The sequence below is a fragment of the Quercus robur genome, chromosome 2, assembly GCF_932294415.1.
Source record: "Quercus robur chromosome 2, dhQueRobu3.1, whole genome shotgun sequence".
NCBI lineage: Eukaryota > Viridiplantae > Streptophyta > Magnoliopsida > Fagales > Fagaceae > Quercus > Quercus robur.
This window is the reverse complement of record NC_065535.1, coordinates 23,151,166-23,170,328: the sequence shown is the minus strand read 5'-3', so window position 1 is coordinate 23,170,328 and position 19,163 is coordinate 23,151,166. Positions and strand designations below refer to the sequence as shown.

General features: G+C 42.7%; 1 protein-coding gene across 2 annotated transcripts; it reads right to left on the bottom strand.

Moving 5' to 3' along the window:
* Window positions 1-556: 556 nt before the first annotated feature.
* LOC126712943 (DEAD-box ATP-dependent RNA helicase 15) lies at window positions 557-7,219 on the bottom strand. Of its 2 annotated transcripts, XM_050412495.1 has the most exons (12): window positions 7,039-7,219; window positions 6,817-6,935; window positions 5,922-6,022; window positions 4,956-5,128; window positions 4,613-4,844; window positions 4,378-4,496; window positions 3,783-3,839; window positions 3,514-3,698; window positions 2,074-2,218; window positions 1,906-1,989; window positions 1,759-1,822; window positions 557-1,177 (listed from the first exon to the last, which is right to left on the bottom strand). In XM_050412495.1, the coding sequence occupies exons 2-12, from the start codon at window positions 6,930-6,932 to the stop codon at window positions 1,167-1,169; spliced, it is 1,287 nt and encodes a 428-aa protein (XP_050268452.1). In that variant the 5' UTR covers window positions 6,933-6,935; window positions 7,039-7,219; the 3' UTR covers window positions 557-1,166. The 2 variants fall into 2 exon arrangements, with proteins under 2 accessions (XP_050268452.1, XP_050268453.1); XM_050412496.1 differs by lacking the exons at window positions 6,817-6,935; window positions 7,039-7,219 and having other exon boundaries at window positions 4,956-5,264.
* Window positions 7,220-19,163: the final 11,944 nt, after the last annotated feature.

Genomic DNA, 19,163 nt, shown 5'->3' with positions numbered 1-19,163 from the left:
TGGGTTGAATTGCAAAAAATCTAGTGATTGGATGATTTTTGAGTTGATGGATTGGATGATTTTTGAGATGATGGCTTGTATTGTATGGTTTGGGCTTGTTGCCAGTGGCGGGTGGCTTTACAGACGATATGGGTGGGTCGTTTGACCGGTTTCAGGGTATGGTTTCATGTGTTGCTTGGCTGGGTAGATCTGATTACCGTGGCAGATCTAGATCGCAGTGACGTTTCAATAGCTCTAAATAGACCAAATTTTGCTCTAATATGCTTGGATTTGCATTTATCCAACGGGTTGTGAGATAGAAAAATGTTTACATTTTACTACAAAACAAACACTAGTTTCCTAAGCATTTTCAAGTAAGCAACAACTAGAGGACTAACAAGTTGTGTATCAAAAATTTCTTCAGGGGCTGATCATTCAAGTTCCCCAAAAGAGTTTTAGAACACAAGCCAGCACCACAACATACCTATATATATGGCCACAAGCCCAACTCAATTAAATGTGAGAACGGAAGGAAAAAAAAATGGAATAAATTTTCTTTTGTTTTGTAAAATCAAAATGAAAATAAATATAAATGATTGATTTCTATTCAACCCCACATCTTCAATCTTCCCAAAAGGTAAAGAAAAGAGAACATATTCTATCAGCATTTCTACTCCTACCAAACACTCAAAACAGAAAATCAGTCTCTCGTTTTCATTCTGTGTGTATCCTTTCCTTCTTACCTAACAAAAGCCTTGAGAGCACTCAAAAAGGATCCTGCAATTATACAGATGTATCTGATTACATGCAGCTTTTAAACGAGCAGAGGGTGGCCGATGACAAGTACTAAATGCAATCGTCATAGTGGGGCTAACAATTTTCGTAATCCTAAGATATCAAGTTTTATTCTAAGCTCCAGCTATAAATGATTAAAATGAAGCCCTGATTAATACAAAATACTTCAAATCAACGCAGCAAACAAAAAGCAACTAGTGCAAAGCCCTAATAGCATAAACTCTAAATCCTCACATGCTATGCGACCAGCAACAGTTTTTAAAGGCTACAGTAACTCCGATGCAGAGTACACCAAGTCAATTGTTTCACATCAGTTTGAAACATAACACAAAGGGTCTGCAGCACGCCCGCCAATTTTATCCAAGTGATGGTTCCAACGTGGATATGTCAACCTATGATGGCACTACAAATAACAAATTTTAAAACAGTTAGTATATGCTCCTAGCAAGACTTTTTTTGCAAAAATATAACACAAGTGTACTAACAAAATGCTATAACAAAAAAGCTAGTGTTTTCTACAGCAAAACATATGATAAGGAAAAACGCCAACATTCAATTCATAGAACTAACAAAATGGAAAATAAAACAGAAAGAATAAATTGGCTAATTCACGTATATTAAAAAAAAAGAGATACTTCTAGGTCATGAAATCAACTGGGATACACTACACGCTACTAGGGAAAGGTGTGGTGGGCAGGGTGGAGATTGATACAATGTCCATCAGCATCTTTCCCTCGTACAATGGGAAAGCACACACAAAAGGCAGAATTTCGTATAATTTATTGAAAAATACAATTCATGCTAGCAAACACGCAAACTCAACCGAAATGAAAAGACTTCTGTCACACCAAACCGCATAATTATCAAATATTTGAAATCCAAATTGCCAAATAGGTTCCAATATACCCTCATCAAATAACTAATGTAAAGCTGGGTTCAAATAAATGAAAAATGGATGGAACCATTAACACGCATGAGACTTACTGTATGTAGAGGTATCAATCTGTTCAGGAAGTTCTTTTATATCCACCTCAAACCTCATCTGAACCTGCAACCATCCAACCAAAGAAAATTAGATCCACCAACATTTGAGCAACAAAACAATAAAATGTAAAATACTGGATGCCATACATTATTGAGAACCTCCGAATCAGAAGCAGATGAAACAAACGTAATTGCAAGCCCTTTGGTGCCGAACCTACCAGCTCTACCAACCTGTTAGAAGCAGCCAGAAATCTCAGGAATGACAATGTAAAAGAAACAATATCAGATAAATGATCATAATTACTTTGTACGTACCCTGTGCAGATAAGTGTCTGCCGAATCTGGCATGTCATAATTGATGACAATGTTAACGCGTTCAATGTCTATCCCCCTACCAACCAAATCGGTGGCTACAAGAATCCTTGACTGCCCTTCCTTAAAACCTTTGTAGCGCGTCAACCTTTCAGAAAATCATGTTATTCCACATATTAGACCAACTCTTTTTTTATAAGTAACAAAAACTAATTGAAAAAAGGAAGAACCATTATGTACACATGATATATACAAAACTCCTAAAGAATTAGAATTTCGAGTTCTCAAAAACTAGGATTTCAGCTCAATAACCACGACCTCTAAACTGAAGAAACAACAGAAAAACCAGAAAAGCCAAACACATTTCAACCTAAAAGATAATAATTAAACATAGGAAAATTGAAGAAACGCAAAATAAATGTGTCAACCTGATAATATAAAAAATAAAATAAAAACATCATAAATCTATACTATTGCACAAGAAAAAATCATTTGTACTTGGGAAAAAAAAAAAAGGTGGTTTTGTGTAGTTTTGCTGCTCAACTGCTATGAACATTTCAATTTTATTCTTTTCCTTCCAATTGCAACAACGTTACAACCGGACATTTAGCAATGATTCGATGTTACCCTCTATGATTGGAGCTCTAAGAGAACCTTACAAGTTACAAGTAACACCACATAAGTAAACATGGCACCATTTTAATCCAGTTGCCGTTCTGCCACATAGAAACATTAATAAAAAATAGTTTTAAATTTTTTTTTTTCTTTGAACCCCAAATCTCTTATTTGACGATAAGAGACTATCAATTGGGCTAGCTGGACCCCACAATGTTAACTTAAATCAAACAGGTTTGGACAAAAGGACAACATTAAAAACAATGTTAAAATCTGATTACTGAATTTTAGGACAAGAACAAAATTAAAAATATCAATAGAAGTCGGAATATCAAAATTGAACTTCACCCAAAATAATATAACATTGTAGCATACTGAAGTGAAATACCCCTTAAAATTTTAAAACATAAGAGCATTAACAATCCCTTATAGTTTACTTACAAGTCTACAATAAATATGATACAAAATTAATCCATAAAGGAGTGTCTTAAGAAATAACATATCCAGGGTGCATCATAAACACCACAAAATCAAGCACAACTTCTAAGCCACACACAATAACAATGACTGCATGCAATTCTTGGAGAAAATATTAACCAAAATAGTCCAAGTACACGGAGTATACATGGAAACAAAAATATCTTGCTCTTAAAGTACAAAGATCAAGCATATCCAAAAGAGTATACATAAAGGAAATTACTTTAGACAGAGAATGGTAAAATTAGCCATATAAAGTATAAACTATGAAATACAAAGCAGAACAGCAGCATAAAATAAACAATAAAAATCAGGGTGCATTATTATAGATAAGTAGCTTCTAATACAAACCTTTCCTCCTGGGACATCCCAGAATGGATGCATATGGAGGGAAAATTGCACTCCTTCAGTAGCTTGTTCAGTTCAGCCGCTCTATTAACACTTTTGACAAAGATAACAACTTGATTGAAGTCCAGTGCATCGAGGAGGTCATTCAACTTGCGGTTTTTCTCTGACTCACTCAATTTGATGTAGTGCTGCCATTATAAGTGTCAGAGGTAAGAAATATCAGCAAAGACCAGAAAGGTGAAACTTAAAAACAACTTTAAAATATATAATACCTGAACAAGACCATGCAGGGTCAACTTGGCCTCGTCGTCAACATAAATTTCCATTGGCTGTAAGGAACAAATGTCACAGTAAATCATATTAGGGCCTTTCCTCAAGCTATGGAATCCAGAACGAAATTAATGATGGATGCACATCCTGTGAATCAAGATCCTGCTCCATCTGCTTTGTCTCCTCGCAGGTACTTTCCCAGTCATGCCAATCAAGAACCATTGGCATTCACAGAAATCTACTGCTAAACTGACAGCAAAATCCACGAAGATAACCACCCTCCCCTATTCCCCTCACTTGAAAGTCAAAGCACACACCCAACATCCGTACTCATAAAGTAAAAAGATTAAATGCGTAAGAAAAATAAGTGCAAAACAAAAAGACACTAATCCCATACGATTTTGGGACCACCTAAACATTTGCCACCTTGTTACTCAAACCTCCCCATAAAATGACTGGATATAACACAACGCCAATAACATGCTAACAGTGATGGAACCACCAGACCTCTAATTTCTATAACTTGACTCTCGGAGAAAGTGGGCATAATGAAAAATAGACTTCTAAATTCAAGTAGTACTGGCCATGGAACATTACTTCTTGCATAAATCTCTTGCAAACTGGGCGGATTTCTTTGCTGAGTGTTGCAGAAAACATCATTACTTGTTTATCATGAGGAGTCATCTTGAAGATCTCCTGCACATCTCTCCTCATGTCTGCATAAAGTATAAATCATAAAATGATTAAAGTTAATCCCATTAATACCAGAAAACTTGACATTGAAACAATAAATTTAATCAAATCAAGGTTAGAAGGTGGTTATGTCTTATACCAAGTGATTCAAGCATCTTGTCACATTCATCCAGAATAAAATGCCTCACATTCTTCAAAGAAAGGTCCTTCTCTCTTGCCAGTGCCAATATTCTTCCAGGCGTTCCAACAACAATATGAGGGCATTCGTTTTTCAGCAAATCCTTGTGAACTTTGATGTTGACACCACCGTAGAAGACAGCAACCTTTAGATCAGGCAAGTATGTGCTGAATCTCTCAAACTCATGACAAATCTACAGAGTTTTGAATGAAAAAATATGAGGGACTAGACAAACTAATAATCTTAACAATGGAAAGCAAACATGTTTTATAAGCCTTTCGAAAATGGAAGATATTAAATATACCTGGTATGCTAACTCCCTTGTATGACACAGAACAATTGCAGAAACTTGGCCGGCAACAGGTTCAATCTGCTGCAATGTTGAAAGAACAAAAACAGCAGTTTTTCCCATTCCAGACTTAGCTTGACAAATGACATCCATACCCAGAATAGCTTGAGGGATACATTCATGTTGCACTGATGAAGAACCAAAGAAAATTGGATCGAAGGAACCATCGGTAAGTAAAATATAACCTCTCTGATCCTTTTAATGGAAAGGGTAACCAAACCACATAAGTTTCCCGAAATCAAGTTTATGACAATAGTATATTACCTGAAAACAAAAATTAAAATAAATTAGGGAGCAAAAACCAAAAAATAGTAACAAATAAACACGCAATACAGGAAAAATTCACATAGGCTAAGATACAAAACAGGTGAAAGAACTGTTTATATACACAGAACTGAGCTCAAGTAAACACCAAATTAAAAAGACCAATGTGCTGGCCAAAACAGAACGGGAAATATTTCATTCAGACCAACAGTATTCACTGGAATAGAAATTACAATAAAAGAGACCAAGTCAACATATTTCCCTCTTACACACTAAAAAATATGTTTAGGGAAAAGAAAAAGGAAATCCATAATTCATCTACAGAAAATTGATATATGAATAGCATACATGAGTTCAACAAAAAAAATAGAATCCCTATAAGAGTGCTGCTAAAGCATAATTCATGCCGACCACAAAATATTTGAAAAAATAAATCTCATAATTTCTGCCAAAGCATAATTCATGCAGAAATACAGGGTCACAGGTCACAGAATATTTGATAACAAGCTCTGAATAATTAGATTTGTTGTCAGCCAACCACTAATCCCTTTTTAACCTTTTATTCCAAATTTTCCTTAAACTAGCAAAGGTTATAAGGTTATTAGACGATATAGCTTCACCAACAAAAATAGTTGAGAAAATGCTTAGATAGTTTGCCTTCAGAAGGATGCTCAAATCCCGAGTCCACAATAGCTCGAAGAAGCTCTGGCTTCAAAAGAAAGTCTCTGAATCCTGAACTGTGAATTCCAACATAGCCCCTGCAAAGAAGGAAGAATCACATTTATAACCAACCATAGACCAATATTGCTATGGGAACTTGTCATGGTTAGTATACATGACTACCAACTAAAAGAGGAAAAGAAACATCCATACATCAAGTTAAAAATGCAATAATAATCCCACCCAAATGTGAGATATGGTTCAAAATTGTACTAATAACATTTTTTTGGGTGGAAAAATACACAAAATCCCTCTGTGATTTCTCTGTAAAACACAAAACCCCCCCTGAAGTTTTGAGTTCAACCTGTGGCATTGTTTTATGGTAAACCATTAAACATCCATGAAAATCAACCATGAATTGGTCATTTGATCACACGTCCATGAGTTGATTTTCACATACAAAATAGCACAGCAGGGTTTTTTCCTCAATGGGTTAATGATTTATATGGTAACCACAGGGAGATTTTGTGTTTTCCTTTTTTTAATAAAATGAAAGCAAGAGACCATGTTAGACACAGAAACTTTTTTATCAAAAAAGGGAGACTTACTCGTTCCTCAATTTTCTGAGAAACCAAACACGGTTTACAATAGTGCCAAAAGAAACAGTTTGATTCTCCTACTCCTCCGTTTGAAACTAACTAGGTCTTAACAAAACAAAAACGAATACATTCAAAGTAACGTTTTCTGTTCCATTTTCCCATCATAGCCGAGCAAGCAAACAAACAAACAATGAGACATCTATTTCCTAAACTATCTGATAAAGCAAACAGGCAACATATAAAGCAAAATCAAAAAACGAAAACAACAGCACACAAGAGCTACTCTAACTCACTTCTTGACTGTTTCGCCGTTGACTTTGGCTGCGACGGAGGCCGGGGCATTGGCTTCTTCATCATCGTAATCAACAAGCTCTTCTTCGTAACCATCGTTCTCCCTGGTCTCTCCCATATTCTGTACAAATACACAAAACAGATTAGCGATTAGGGTTTCGGAAAATTAGGGTTTGGAAAATGAAATTGAAGGAGAGAGAGAGAGAGATTAGAGCAATCTTTACCTGAGAGGCTGTGTGAGAAGGTTGGAAATTAGGGTTAGGGTTAGGGTTTGGAGAGTCTGCAAATGAAAAAGGTTAGCTGAAAAATACTAGGAGAGAGAGAGAGAGAGAGATAGGTCGAAGAGAAAGACAGTAGAAACAACAACAACACGAGCGCACAACTCCAGAGTGAGTAAGAATAGGGTTTGGACTGTCATTTTATAGAGAGCGATTTCGGTGTATTGACCGGAATGCCCTTGTTATCTGTCAATCATATCTTATCTATGGAGCGTGAATATGTATCCATATCATTCGAAAAACATGTTTGGTATCCATTTCTCCGATTTTTTTATACAATCATAAATAACCCTATTATCTAATCAAAAACCAATTTAATAGTAAAATTCAAACTAATGATCACATAAAGTGAATAAATAGTTATTAATAAAAATATATAGTTATTAATAGTTATTATTATCTTCTCAAAAAAAAGTTATTATACAAAAAATGATAATTATAGTTGTGGGGTCCGGCCCAAAATAATGGGCTAGTTAAATACAGGCCTGTCCGAGAAGCATCGTGTCCGAGGAGAAGTCATAGCCAAAACATTATTCAAGCCCAACTACGGTAAAAGAAACCTGTCCGAGGAGTAACACCTCCTCGGACACTACGAAGTCCAGACCAAAAGCTCGCCCCAACCACTGCAGCTCATCCTCTAAGCATATAAAAAAGAATAAAACCCAAAATATCTCATGGAAAGCTGCTACCGCCACATTAAATGTGTCACAACCACCCTCTTGGCCGCATTAATGAGGAAAAGACCCCTGAACAGTACTACCTTGGCCACTGCAACTCACAAGGGAGTGATAAAGGTGTCTGATAGGACAGGTGCTCAAGTGGGGGCTTAGATGATCAACAAGTGTAAGGTTCAAATAAGAATGAGAGAGTTATATAATGTAATGGAGTCCCTCAAAGAAGAGGACGAAGAAAAATGTATTCAGCACTCAGGAAATAGAATCTTCTGTGGAGTATCCATTCTGGTGTTTTTATTCCTACAACAACATTTTCCATACCTCAGACCGACTAAGCTCACTGAGGCTAAGTTCTTTGACCCATCCTCTACAAGTATTTATTGTGTGTTGCGCCTTGGGCCAGGGCCTGATCAATAGGGTTTGGGCCAGGAAAATCGTGCAACTACAATTGGCGCCGTCTGTGGGAAGAACTAAAGCAATCAGCTAGCACAACGGTCGAGTATGGCAGAACTAGGCCCACACCAGGAGAATCCTCACCAGGCAAACTCCCAATAGACACAACCCGTCGAGTCCTAGAGGCAAAATAACCCCACCAACCCAGGCGGCAGGGGGAATCGTGAGGGAAGTGTGCATACTATCCGGACGAGCCAAAGTCACACTCAGACAGGTAGTCACGTGTCCCGGAGGCGAGATAGTCATCAGGCCATGCAATGGCAGATAGATGACCTGAAAAGGGAGTTACGACGTGTGCGGCGAAAACAATCCCCCTCTAACTCAGACGAGTCTTCTAATGCAGAGGATGCGAGTTACCGACGGAGGTCAAGGACCCCCCCAAGTGAAACCTTTTCCTACGAAAGGGAACCACGCCTTGTACGGAAATATGAGAACCCATCCAGCAAGGGTTCAGGGAACGATGTTATGAAGAAGGCGCTAGACCAGGTTTCAAGATCACCCTTCACGTATAGAATTGAAGGGGCTAAGCTGCCTCGACGCTTCAACCAACTGGCGTTCGCCATCTATAACGGCCGAGCAGACCCGGTAGAGCATGTGAGCCAGTTTAACCAGAAAATGGCAATCTACTCGCAAAATGAAGCCCTAATGTGCAAAATCTTCCCATCCAGCTTGGGATCAATGGCGATGAGGTGGTTTAACAGCCTGAAGACAAATTTCATAGGCTCCTACAAGCAGCTCACTCAAGCTTTCTGCTCCCATTTTATCACAAACACCAGAGTCCCTCGACCCCTTAGTTCATTATTGTCCTTATCCATGCACGAAGGAGAAACCCTGAAAGCATACTCGGATAGATATTGGGAGGTGTATAACGACTTAGATGACAACCATGATGATGTTGCTATCAGCACGTTTAAAAGCGGCCTCCCCACCGAGCATGGCTTAAGGAAATCCCTCACTAGTAAACTAGTTGCCGACGTTCATCAGTTGATGGATAGGATCGACAAGTACAAAAGGGTAGAGGAAGATCAGCTGCAAGGAAGGGGAAAGGAAAAGGTCATTCCCCCCAAAGCAAATGACTTTAGGTCGGAACAATATAACCCTAGACAGCCGAGGAGATATTTCTCGCAACAGGCTGGACAGAGCCACCCACAAACAGTGAATGCCGTGTTCAGGGAGTCAGTACAACAGGTGCTGGAGAAAGTAAGAAACGAGCCCTATTTTAGATGGCCAGGAAAGATGGCCGGAGACCCTTCCAAACGTAACCAGGACCTATACTGTCACTACCATCAGGACCATGGGCATACCACTGAGGATTACAAGAATCTATGGAATCACCTAGATCAGTTGGTCCGAGAAGGGAAGTTGCGTCACCTTCTGCACCCCTCGAGCGGACATCCCGGTCAAGCAATACCAGAGTCTCGAAAGGATGTGTCCCTAAGACCCCCTACTGGAACGATACATGTCATCCTCGCTGCACCAGGAAGAACTGGGCCACCCATCCCTAGGGTACTGGCTGTTGATCGACTCCACTCCGAGGACAGGCATAGGGAACCCAAAAGGTCGAAAAAGCGAAGCTCTTTAATACTGGGATTCTCGGACGAGGATAAGAGGGGAACCATTCAACCTCACGACGATGCCTTGGTGGTTACGTTAAGAATTGGAGGCTTCGATGTGAGAAGGGTGTTAGTAGACTCAGGAAGTGCGGTAGAGATAATGTACCCTGATCTATACAAGGGGCTGAACCTGAAGCCGGAAGATTTGGCAGCTTATGATTCCCCCCTTCTCAGCTTCGAAGGGAGGATGGTTACACCGAAAGGGCAGATCCGGCTACCCGTGCAGACTGGGTCGAAGGTGGTGGAGGTAAATTTTATCGTGGTCGACGCTTACTCCCCCTACACCACAATAGTTGCCAGGCCATGGATCCACGCCCTAGAAGCTGTATTCTCCACACTCCAACAAAAAGTAAAATACCCATCCAGGGGACAAGTAGAAGAGATCCGAGGAGATCAGGCCGTAGCCAGGAAGTGTATGGTTGCCGCCATCTTTCATCTGCCCGTTGCCGAGTCCTCGGCCCCACAGAGCTCATAGCAACCAGCCTCCTCGGCCAGGCAAGGGGACGGGCTAGCTGAGGAGATAAGGTGTGAAAGTTTAGATAAGATCGCTGTCAACAATGACCCGGACAAGTTTTTTCAGGTCGGCTCTGAATTGCCTTCTCAAGAAAAAAAGGAACTGGTCAGATTTCTCAGAGGAAATGTCGACGTGTTTGCATGGGACGCCTACGACGCCCCGAGAGTTGATCCTAGCCTTATTTGTCACCACCTAAACGTCAACCCCTCTTCCACTCCGAAGAAGCAGCCATCCCGACGCCCTTCAAAGGAACATGCTAGTGCCGTAAGAGACGAGGTGGCAAAACTGAAAAAAGCAGGGGCTATTAAAGAGGTCTTTTACCCCGAATGGTTGGCAAACACGGTGGTGGTAAGGAAGAAGACAGGGAAGTGGAGGATCTGCGTGGACTTCACGGACCTGAACAAGGCGTGCCCAAAGGACCCATTCCCCCTACCCCGAATCGACAGGTTGGTGGATGCAACCGTGGGTCACCCTCGGATGAGCTTCCTGGACGCCTTCCAGGGCTATCATCAGATCCCCCTTGCGCCAGAAGACCAGGAGAAGACGGCTTTCATGACGCCCATCGGAAATTATCACTATAAGGTGATGCCGTTTGGGTTGAAGAACGCAGACTCAACCTACCAAAGGATGATGACCCGGATGTTCGAACCACAGCTGGGCAAGATCATTGAGGTTTACATAGATGATATGGTTGTAAAGAGTAAAAGGGTGTCCGAGCACGTGAAAGACCTCGAAAAAGTCTTCGCTATCTTAAGGGAACACCGATTGCGGTTGAACGCTTCCAAATGTTCATTCGGGGTCGGGTCGGGGAGATTTTTAGGGTACATGGTAACCCAGAGGGGAATAAAAGTGAGCCCCAATCAAATCAAAGCAATAAACAGCCTACAGGCTCCTCAGAACCCGAAGGAAGTGCAGAAGCTCACTGGTATGATTGCAGCATTAAACCGATTCATATCGCGGTCAGCGGATCGATGCCGACCTTTTTACCTCCTGATAAATAAGTGGAAAGGGTTTGAATGGTCGGAGGATTGTGTTCGGGCTTTCCAGCAGCTTAAGGAATATCTGTCACGACCCCCCATCATGTCCAGCCCTAAGGCAAACGAGGTGTTGTTTGCATACATCGCTGTAGCTCCCCATGCCGTAAGCCTGGTGCTGATACGGGACGATAATGGGGTGCAGCGACCGGTGTACTATGTGAGCAAATCACTACATGAGGCCGAGGTGCGATACCTACCTCTAGAAAAGGCAATTCTGGCGGTAGTACATGCCACCCGGAAACTCCCTCATTACTTTCAAGCGCATACAGTCATCGTTCTAACTCAGCTTCCCCTCCGAGCAGTGCTTCGAAGCGCTGACTACACAGGAAGGATCGCCATGTGGAGTGCGTTTTTGGGAGCCTTTGATATTAAATATATGCCCAGATCCTCCATCAAAGGTCAGGTCCTCGCAGACCTGGTAGCGGCGTTTGCTGAACCCTCTATAGAAACAATAACCAAGAAGAAAGACACGGATGGAAAATCAGTTGGCGAAATTTCAGCAGGGGGGACCTTGCATTGGAAGGTCTACGTGGATGGCGCGGCCAACCAGAGAGGATCTGGAGTTGGGATAGTTTTAATATCACCAGACGGTGCCGCCATTGAAAAATTGCTGAGGCTCGGATTTTCGGCTACGAACAATGAAGCCGAATACGAGGCCTTACTTCAAGGGATGACAATGGTTCAAAGATTGGGTGAAAGAGTAATAGAAGCATTCTCGGACTCCAGGTTGGTCGTCAGACAAGTGATGGGTGAGCTAGAAGCCATAAATGCTAGGATGCAAGAGTATCTAGGACAAGTCAAGCGCCTGCAGACGAGTTTTGAGTCATTCAATCTAACGCATGTTTCCAAAAGTGTAAACACTCATGCAAACTCGCTGGCCACTCTTGCCACGTCCTCGGCGCATAATCTGCCACGAATGATCCTTGTAGAAGATCTAGTCAGGGCGAGTCCCATCAGGAGAAACCCGGCCTAAGTCCATCAGATCAGACAGAGTCCCAGCTGGATGGACCCCATAAAGAACTTCCTCCAAGACGATATCTTACCGGAAGAAAAACTAAAGGCCGAGAAGATACGTAGAAATGCTCCTTGGTTCTGGCTATCAGACGACCACAAACTATATCGGCGCTCCTACTCTGGACCGTACCTACTCTGCTACATCCAGAAGAATCTGAGTCTCTACTTGAAGAGTTACACGAGGGAATTTGTGAAAGTCACACCGGAGGAAGGTCGCTGGCGCACAGGGCACTCACCCAAGGATATTGGTGGCCGAACATGCAAAGAGAGGCCCAAGAATACGCTAAGATGTGCGATCAGTGCCAAAGATTTGCCCCGAATATCCACCAACCCGGAGGGGTTCTCAACCCACTCTCTAGCCCATGGCCGTTCGCACAATGGGGTCTTGATATTGTCGGACCTTTCCCCAAAGCTGCGGGGAACAAGCGATACATAATAGTCGGAACCGATTACTTCACTAAATGGGTGGAAGCTGAACCTTTGGCCAACATTAGGGACGTGGATGCCCAGAAATTCATCTGGAAGAACATTATCACCCGCTTCGGAACTCCACGTACACTCATTTCCGATAATGGTCTTCAATTCGACAGTAAGAGCTTTAGGGAGTATTGCCGCAAGTTTGGGATCATTAATCGATATTCCACCCCCACATACCCCCAAGGAAATGGGCAAGTCGAGGCCGTGAACAAGGTCATAGTAAACGGACTGAAGAAAAGACTGGATGAGGCAAAGGGGAGATGGGTAGAAGAGCTCCCGCATGTCTTATGGACCTATCGGACAACGCCGCGACGTTCAACCGGTGTGACCCCCTTTTCGATGACTTATGGGGCTGAGGCCGTGCTCCCAATCGAGAACAACATCCCCACACTGAGGTCTAACTCGTTTACCCCAAACGGTAACGACGAGTTATTGAGAAGAAGTCTAGACCTAGCCGAGGAAAGAAGGGAAAAAGCCACGATTCATATGGCCTATTATCACCAGAAGCTGAGACAAGGGTATGATGCCAATGTTAAGCTGCGACCTCTAGGTCCAGGTGATCTCGTGATGAGAAAGATTCTCGGCAGCGCAAAAAACCCCTCTTGGGGCAAGTTGGGGCCCAATTGGGAAGGACCATACCGTGTCACATCCGTGGCCGGGATAGGCGCTTACTACCTAGAAGATCTGGATGAAAAAACCGTACATCGACCATGGAATGTAAATAACCTCAGAAGATATTGTTATTAATGAAAATGGCTTTGCCCATGTTTTGTTTCGTGATTATCCTCTGCCTGCTGATCTATCTACAACTATTCATAGTTTTAAACAGAACCTAAGTCCTGCATGGCTCCTCGGACCACAGACTTAAGGGAAATTATTACTCATGACAATTTATATAAGTTTTAAACAGAACCTAAGTCCTGCATGGATCCTCGAACCACAGACTTAGGGGAAATTATTACTTATGGCGACTATTCATAGTTTTAAACAGAACCTAAGTCCTGCATGGCTCCTCGGACCACAGACTTAGGGGAAATTATTACTCATGACAATTTATACAAGTTTTAAACAGAACCTAAGTCCTGTATGGATCCTCGGACCACAGACTTAGGGAAAATTATTACTTATGGCGACTATTCATAGTTTTAAATAGAACCTAAATCCTGCATGGCTCCTCGGACCACAGACTTAGGGGAAATTATTACTCATGACAATTTATACAAGTTTTAAACAGAATTTAAGTCCTGCATGGATCCTCGGATCACAGATTTAAGGGAAATTATTACTTATGGCGACTATTCATAGTTTTAAACAGAACCTAAGTCCTGCATGGCTCCTCGGACCACAGACTTAGGGGAAATTATTACTTATGACAATTTATACAAGTTTTAAACAGAACCTAAGTCCTGCATGGATCCTCGGACCACAGACTTAGGGGAAATTATTACTTATAGCGACTATTCATAGTTTTAAACAGAACTTAAGTCCTGCATGGCTCCTCGGACCACAAACTTAAGAGAAATTATTACTTATGGCGACTATTCATAGTTTTAAACAGAACCTAAGTCCTGCATGGATCCTCGGACCACAGACTTAGGGGAAATTATTACTCATGACAATTTATACAAGTTTTAAACAGAACCTAAGTCCTGCATGGATCCTCGGACCACAGACTTAGGGGAAATTATTACTTATGGCGACTATTCATAGTTTTAAACAGAACCTAAGTCCTGCATGGCTCCTCGGACCACAGACTTAGGGGAAATTACTACTCATGACAATTTATACAAGTTTTAAACAGAACCTAAGTCCTGCATGGATCCTCGGACCACAGACTTAGGGGAAATTATTACTTATGGCGACTATTCATAGTTTTAAACAGAACCTAAGTCCTGCATGGATCCTCGGACCACAGACTTAGGAGAAATTATTACTCATGACAATTTGGAAAACTATTACCTAAGGGAAATCATTTTAAGGCGTGCGCGCAGTCTAGCACCATTGCAACCCTCATTCAAATTCGTTACATGACATCCTCTTCACCTTGACCGTTTATATCATTATTAGCGTTAAATAAAGGGATGATGCTAGCATAAATCCATAAAAACGAAGGAAACATTCTATATTAATATTCCGAGATCAATACAAAAAGAGAGGTCCTTACAAAAGAGCACAAAAGCAGGACGACTCTCGTTCAAAAAATAATAATAATAAAGAGAGGAAGGAAATATAAAAATTAAAAAGCCTAAAGGCTAAGCCTTGGCAAAAGGATCTTCTTTCTGCTCTGGCTGAGGAGGAGGAACCTCGATGGTAGGGTCCGCAGCCGGATCCTTCGATTTGTCAGGCACGGGGACTGCATCAGACACCGTCAAATCCTGCTCAGAAGCTACTTGGACGCCGTCAGGATTCTCTCGGATCTCCTGAGGGTAGAAAACGTTCTCAGGCAGTCTTAGCATCGAATCCGCAGGAACTCCTGCAGCATCAAGGGCCTGAGCCCATGAGATGCTGCAGTAGTCCCTGCACACCTCGGGGATCTCCTCGGATAGCCTGGCCTCCGTTTCTTGGACCCCGAGCTGGCGAGCAGCATTCTTTTCAGCCTCCGTAGCCTCTCGGATCAGCTGAGCCTCCTCTTTGACCCGCCGCAGCTCGCCCTCGACTTTTTGCAGAGCAGTCTTGAGATCCAGCACTGCCTGCTTCTCGGTGGCGAGGTTGATCTGGGTCAAATATAGCTCTTTACGCTGGTCCTCTGCCTGGGTCTCGGCGCTTTTCAAACCAGCCTCAGCACTTTTGCACCGTTTCTCCGACTCCTTGAACTTCTCCGTGAGTTCAAGGTGATCGTGCTTGAGGGACCCCAAGGCTTTCTCCATCTCCGTCCGAGACTGAGCCTCAGCCTCAGCCTGACTGCGATTATCACGACAAAATTCCTTAGCCACAAATACCTGCTGAGTAATCTGCGAACGAAACAAGATCGATTCAGAATTTAACAGGGTTAAATAAATTAATAAAACAGTAAAAGGATTACTTACCATCGCAAGATCCCTTTTGAGGGATAGGAAAATCTCGGGCTGAGAGAACCGCCTATAGGCTTCCATATCCCGAGGAAGTAGTAGGGGTTGCTCTAAGGCATCAGCCACGTACCCTGCTCGGCCCCTGTTGTACTCTCGGATCGACGAGTTGTAAGGGATGGCAACCCCATCTAACTCCAACTTAGGGCTCCATGTACGCGGAGTAGCGCGCACCTCAGCACGGTTCTCCTCGTCCCTGCTCTCCGAGGAGTTTGCCCTCTTACTCCTCTGTCCCTTTGTAGCCTTTTGCTACTTAGCAGGTCGGGAAACCAGTTCACCCTCTTCAGGAATGTCAGCCTGCCTCTTCTTTTTTAGGTCGGGGATAGCCTTGAGGCCAGGATCAGTAGGGACCTGAGGGGCGATTGGAGGAGGGTCTTGGGTTTGTGCCTTGGCAGGCGCCTTTGAGGACTGACCCTTTCCTCGGCTGGACATCAACTCTCGCAGAGACTTTCCCATATCACCTCCTTCTCCGTCCGAGGAGTCGTCCGAGCAGGTTATTATGATTGGACCACCAGCCACGGAATTGCGGTCCTACTCTCCTTCAGGATCAGAAAGCTCAACCACGGGGTCTTGCTGAACTTCCTCCTCAAAATAAAACTCGTCTATTTCTTCCTCAAGGGAAAGACGAGATGATTCGGTTTGCCCCTCAACTGGAACAGCAACACCAGGCTCGTCTGGCGGAGGTAGTTGCTCTGCTAGATAGGGATGTCAGACGTCGGGTAGTACGACTGGTGGAAGATCACGTCGAGCTAGGAACCCGGTCTTGGACACGTCAATCCTAGCCAACCTCGGACTGCCAGCCCTTATGGCGTGACCAATAGCTTGGAAAGAGCGGCTTAGAGGTTGATAGCCCAGAACCAGATGAGCCGCACGTAACTGTTCGTCCTCAGTAACGTAAATTTCCGACCTCAGAAGGTAGTTCAGCGCCGGCACATTCACGAAGTTTAGCCGAGGAGCGACGTGAACTTTATCTGCAAACATCCAAGAGAAGTGGGATTAGTTCATGAAATTCTCCAAGTGTAAAGAAAGCAAGAAAGATAACCCCCCAACACTAAACCCTTTCCCCAAAAGGATTGGCCCTAAAGACGCCGCACCTGGGATTCCTACCCGAGTCGGACAATGAATACCATCGAACCACTCCCCCGAAGTAATAAGGAAATCATTCTTCACGGTCTTATTGGATACGGGAAGACAAGAGATCAATCTAACAACCTCGGATCGGGATTTAAGATAATACCCTCCGCTCTCGAGGCGGTGACACTCGTACAGATGAACCACGTCGTGCCAAGTAAGGCCTAGATTCATCCGCTCGTCTAAGACATCTACACAGCCTAGTATCTTGAACATATTTGGGGCACACTGATACGGCGTCAACCTATGGTTGAACAGGTATTCCCTTGTAATCCTACGCATGGGAAGTGTCATCCCTCCCTCTATGAAAGCAATCATGGAGATAACAACTTCTCCCTCGCCTCTATCTGTCAATACTCCTTCAAGAGGACAGTACTGCAGCCCCACCCCCGGGGGAATGTGGTATTTTGCCCTAAAGGCCTCCATAGCGGCCGGAGTATTTACTAATTTTTCGAATTTACCCATCTGAGCTGTACTAGAAGAATGAAAATAAAGACCGAGGGAAAAACAAAGTCCGAGGAGGAAGTCGAAGCGACAAAGGGAACGGAACTTACAGGTATCTTCTCAAATGATCGATGAGGAGATCGGAAAGCTCTTCTATGGAGGGTGCTTCGCAGAAATGACTATGAAGATCTAAAGAAAGGATGTGCTCAAGGATTTCTGGGCGCTGGAGTTCTCTGGAGATCTCTATTCTGATGTGCGGATAAAAAAAGAAAAAGGGAGCCTGTCTGACGTCTTATATAGCCGGGAGGAGAGAGAAAAGATCGACCTCGCCTAAAAAGTCGAGAAATAATGATGGCCGTTCGATCCACGTCTCACCGTTGGATGAAGGGGACAAGAAGCCTCCGGAAGTAAATGGCCGCGCCTCGTAAATTGTAGCGCGTCCAAAGTAACTGCCCGCATGCGCGCCCTAAGCCCTCTTTACTTCCATCCTCTCACTGACATCAAAACCCCGCTTTTCTCCTCGGAAGGAGATAAAAACCGAAGTTTTGAGGGGCTATTGTGGGGCCCGGCCCAAAATAATGGGCTAGTTAAATACAGGCCCGTTCGAGAAGTATCGTGTCCGAGGAGAAGTCATAGCCAAAACATTATTCAAGCCCAACTACGGTAAAAGAAACCTGTCCGAGGAGTAACACCTCCTCGGACACTACGAAGTCCAGACCAAAAGCTCGCCCCAACCACTGCAACTCATCCTCCAAGCATATAAAAAAGAATAAAACCCAAAATATCTTATGGAAAGCTGCTACCGCCACATTAAATGTGTCACAACCACCCTCTTGGCCGCATTAATGAGGAAAAGACCCCTGAACAGTACTACCTTGGCCACTGCAACTCACAAGGGAGTGATAAAGGTGTCTGATAAGACAGGTGCTCAAGTGGGGGTTTAGATGATCAACAAGTGTAAGGTTCAGATAAGAATGAGAGAGCTATATAATGTAATGGAGTCCCTCAAAGAAGAGGACGAAGAAAAATGTATTCAGCACTCAGGAAATAGAATCTTCTGTGGAGTATCCATTCTGGTGTTTTTATTCCTACAACAACATTTTCCATACCTTAGACCGACTAAGCTCACTGAGGCTAAGTTTTTTGACCCAGCCTCTACAAGTATTTATTGTGTGTTGCGCCTTGGGCCAGGGCCTGATCAATAGGGTTTGGGCCAGGAAAATCGTGCAACTACAATAGTAATTCAAATTCACCTCAAAAACGACACAATTTACTTCTCTCTTATTTCACTTCATCATACTTCTAAACCTCCCTAGTCCAATCAAAAGAGAAGGATATATTCACATGTCATCCAACATTAGTAAAATACAACCTACGTGTCATTGGGGGAGAATTGAATTACATTTTGATTTTTTTTTTTTTTTTTAGAAGATGAACCTTCTAAATTTAGGGATGATGAAAAATAGAGAAGAAAAAAGTTGGGAGAAAATATTTTTTGTAGGTTTTTGGTTGGAGGGAGGAGGGGAAAGAAAATTAGTAAGGTCCGGATATTTTTTCTCCAAACCCATCAAAAAGTTTTCTCTCTAAAATAAGGAGAAAACTGAAAGGAAAATACTTAATGTTTTGAGCTAACAAAAATGTCCGTGTGC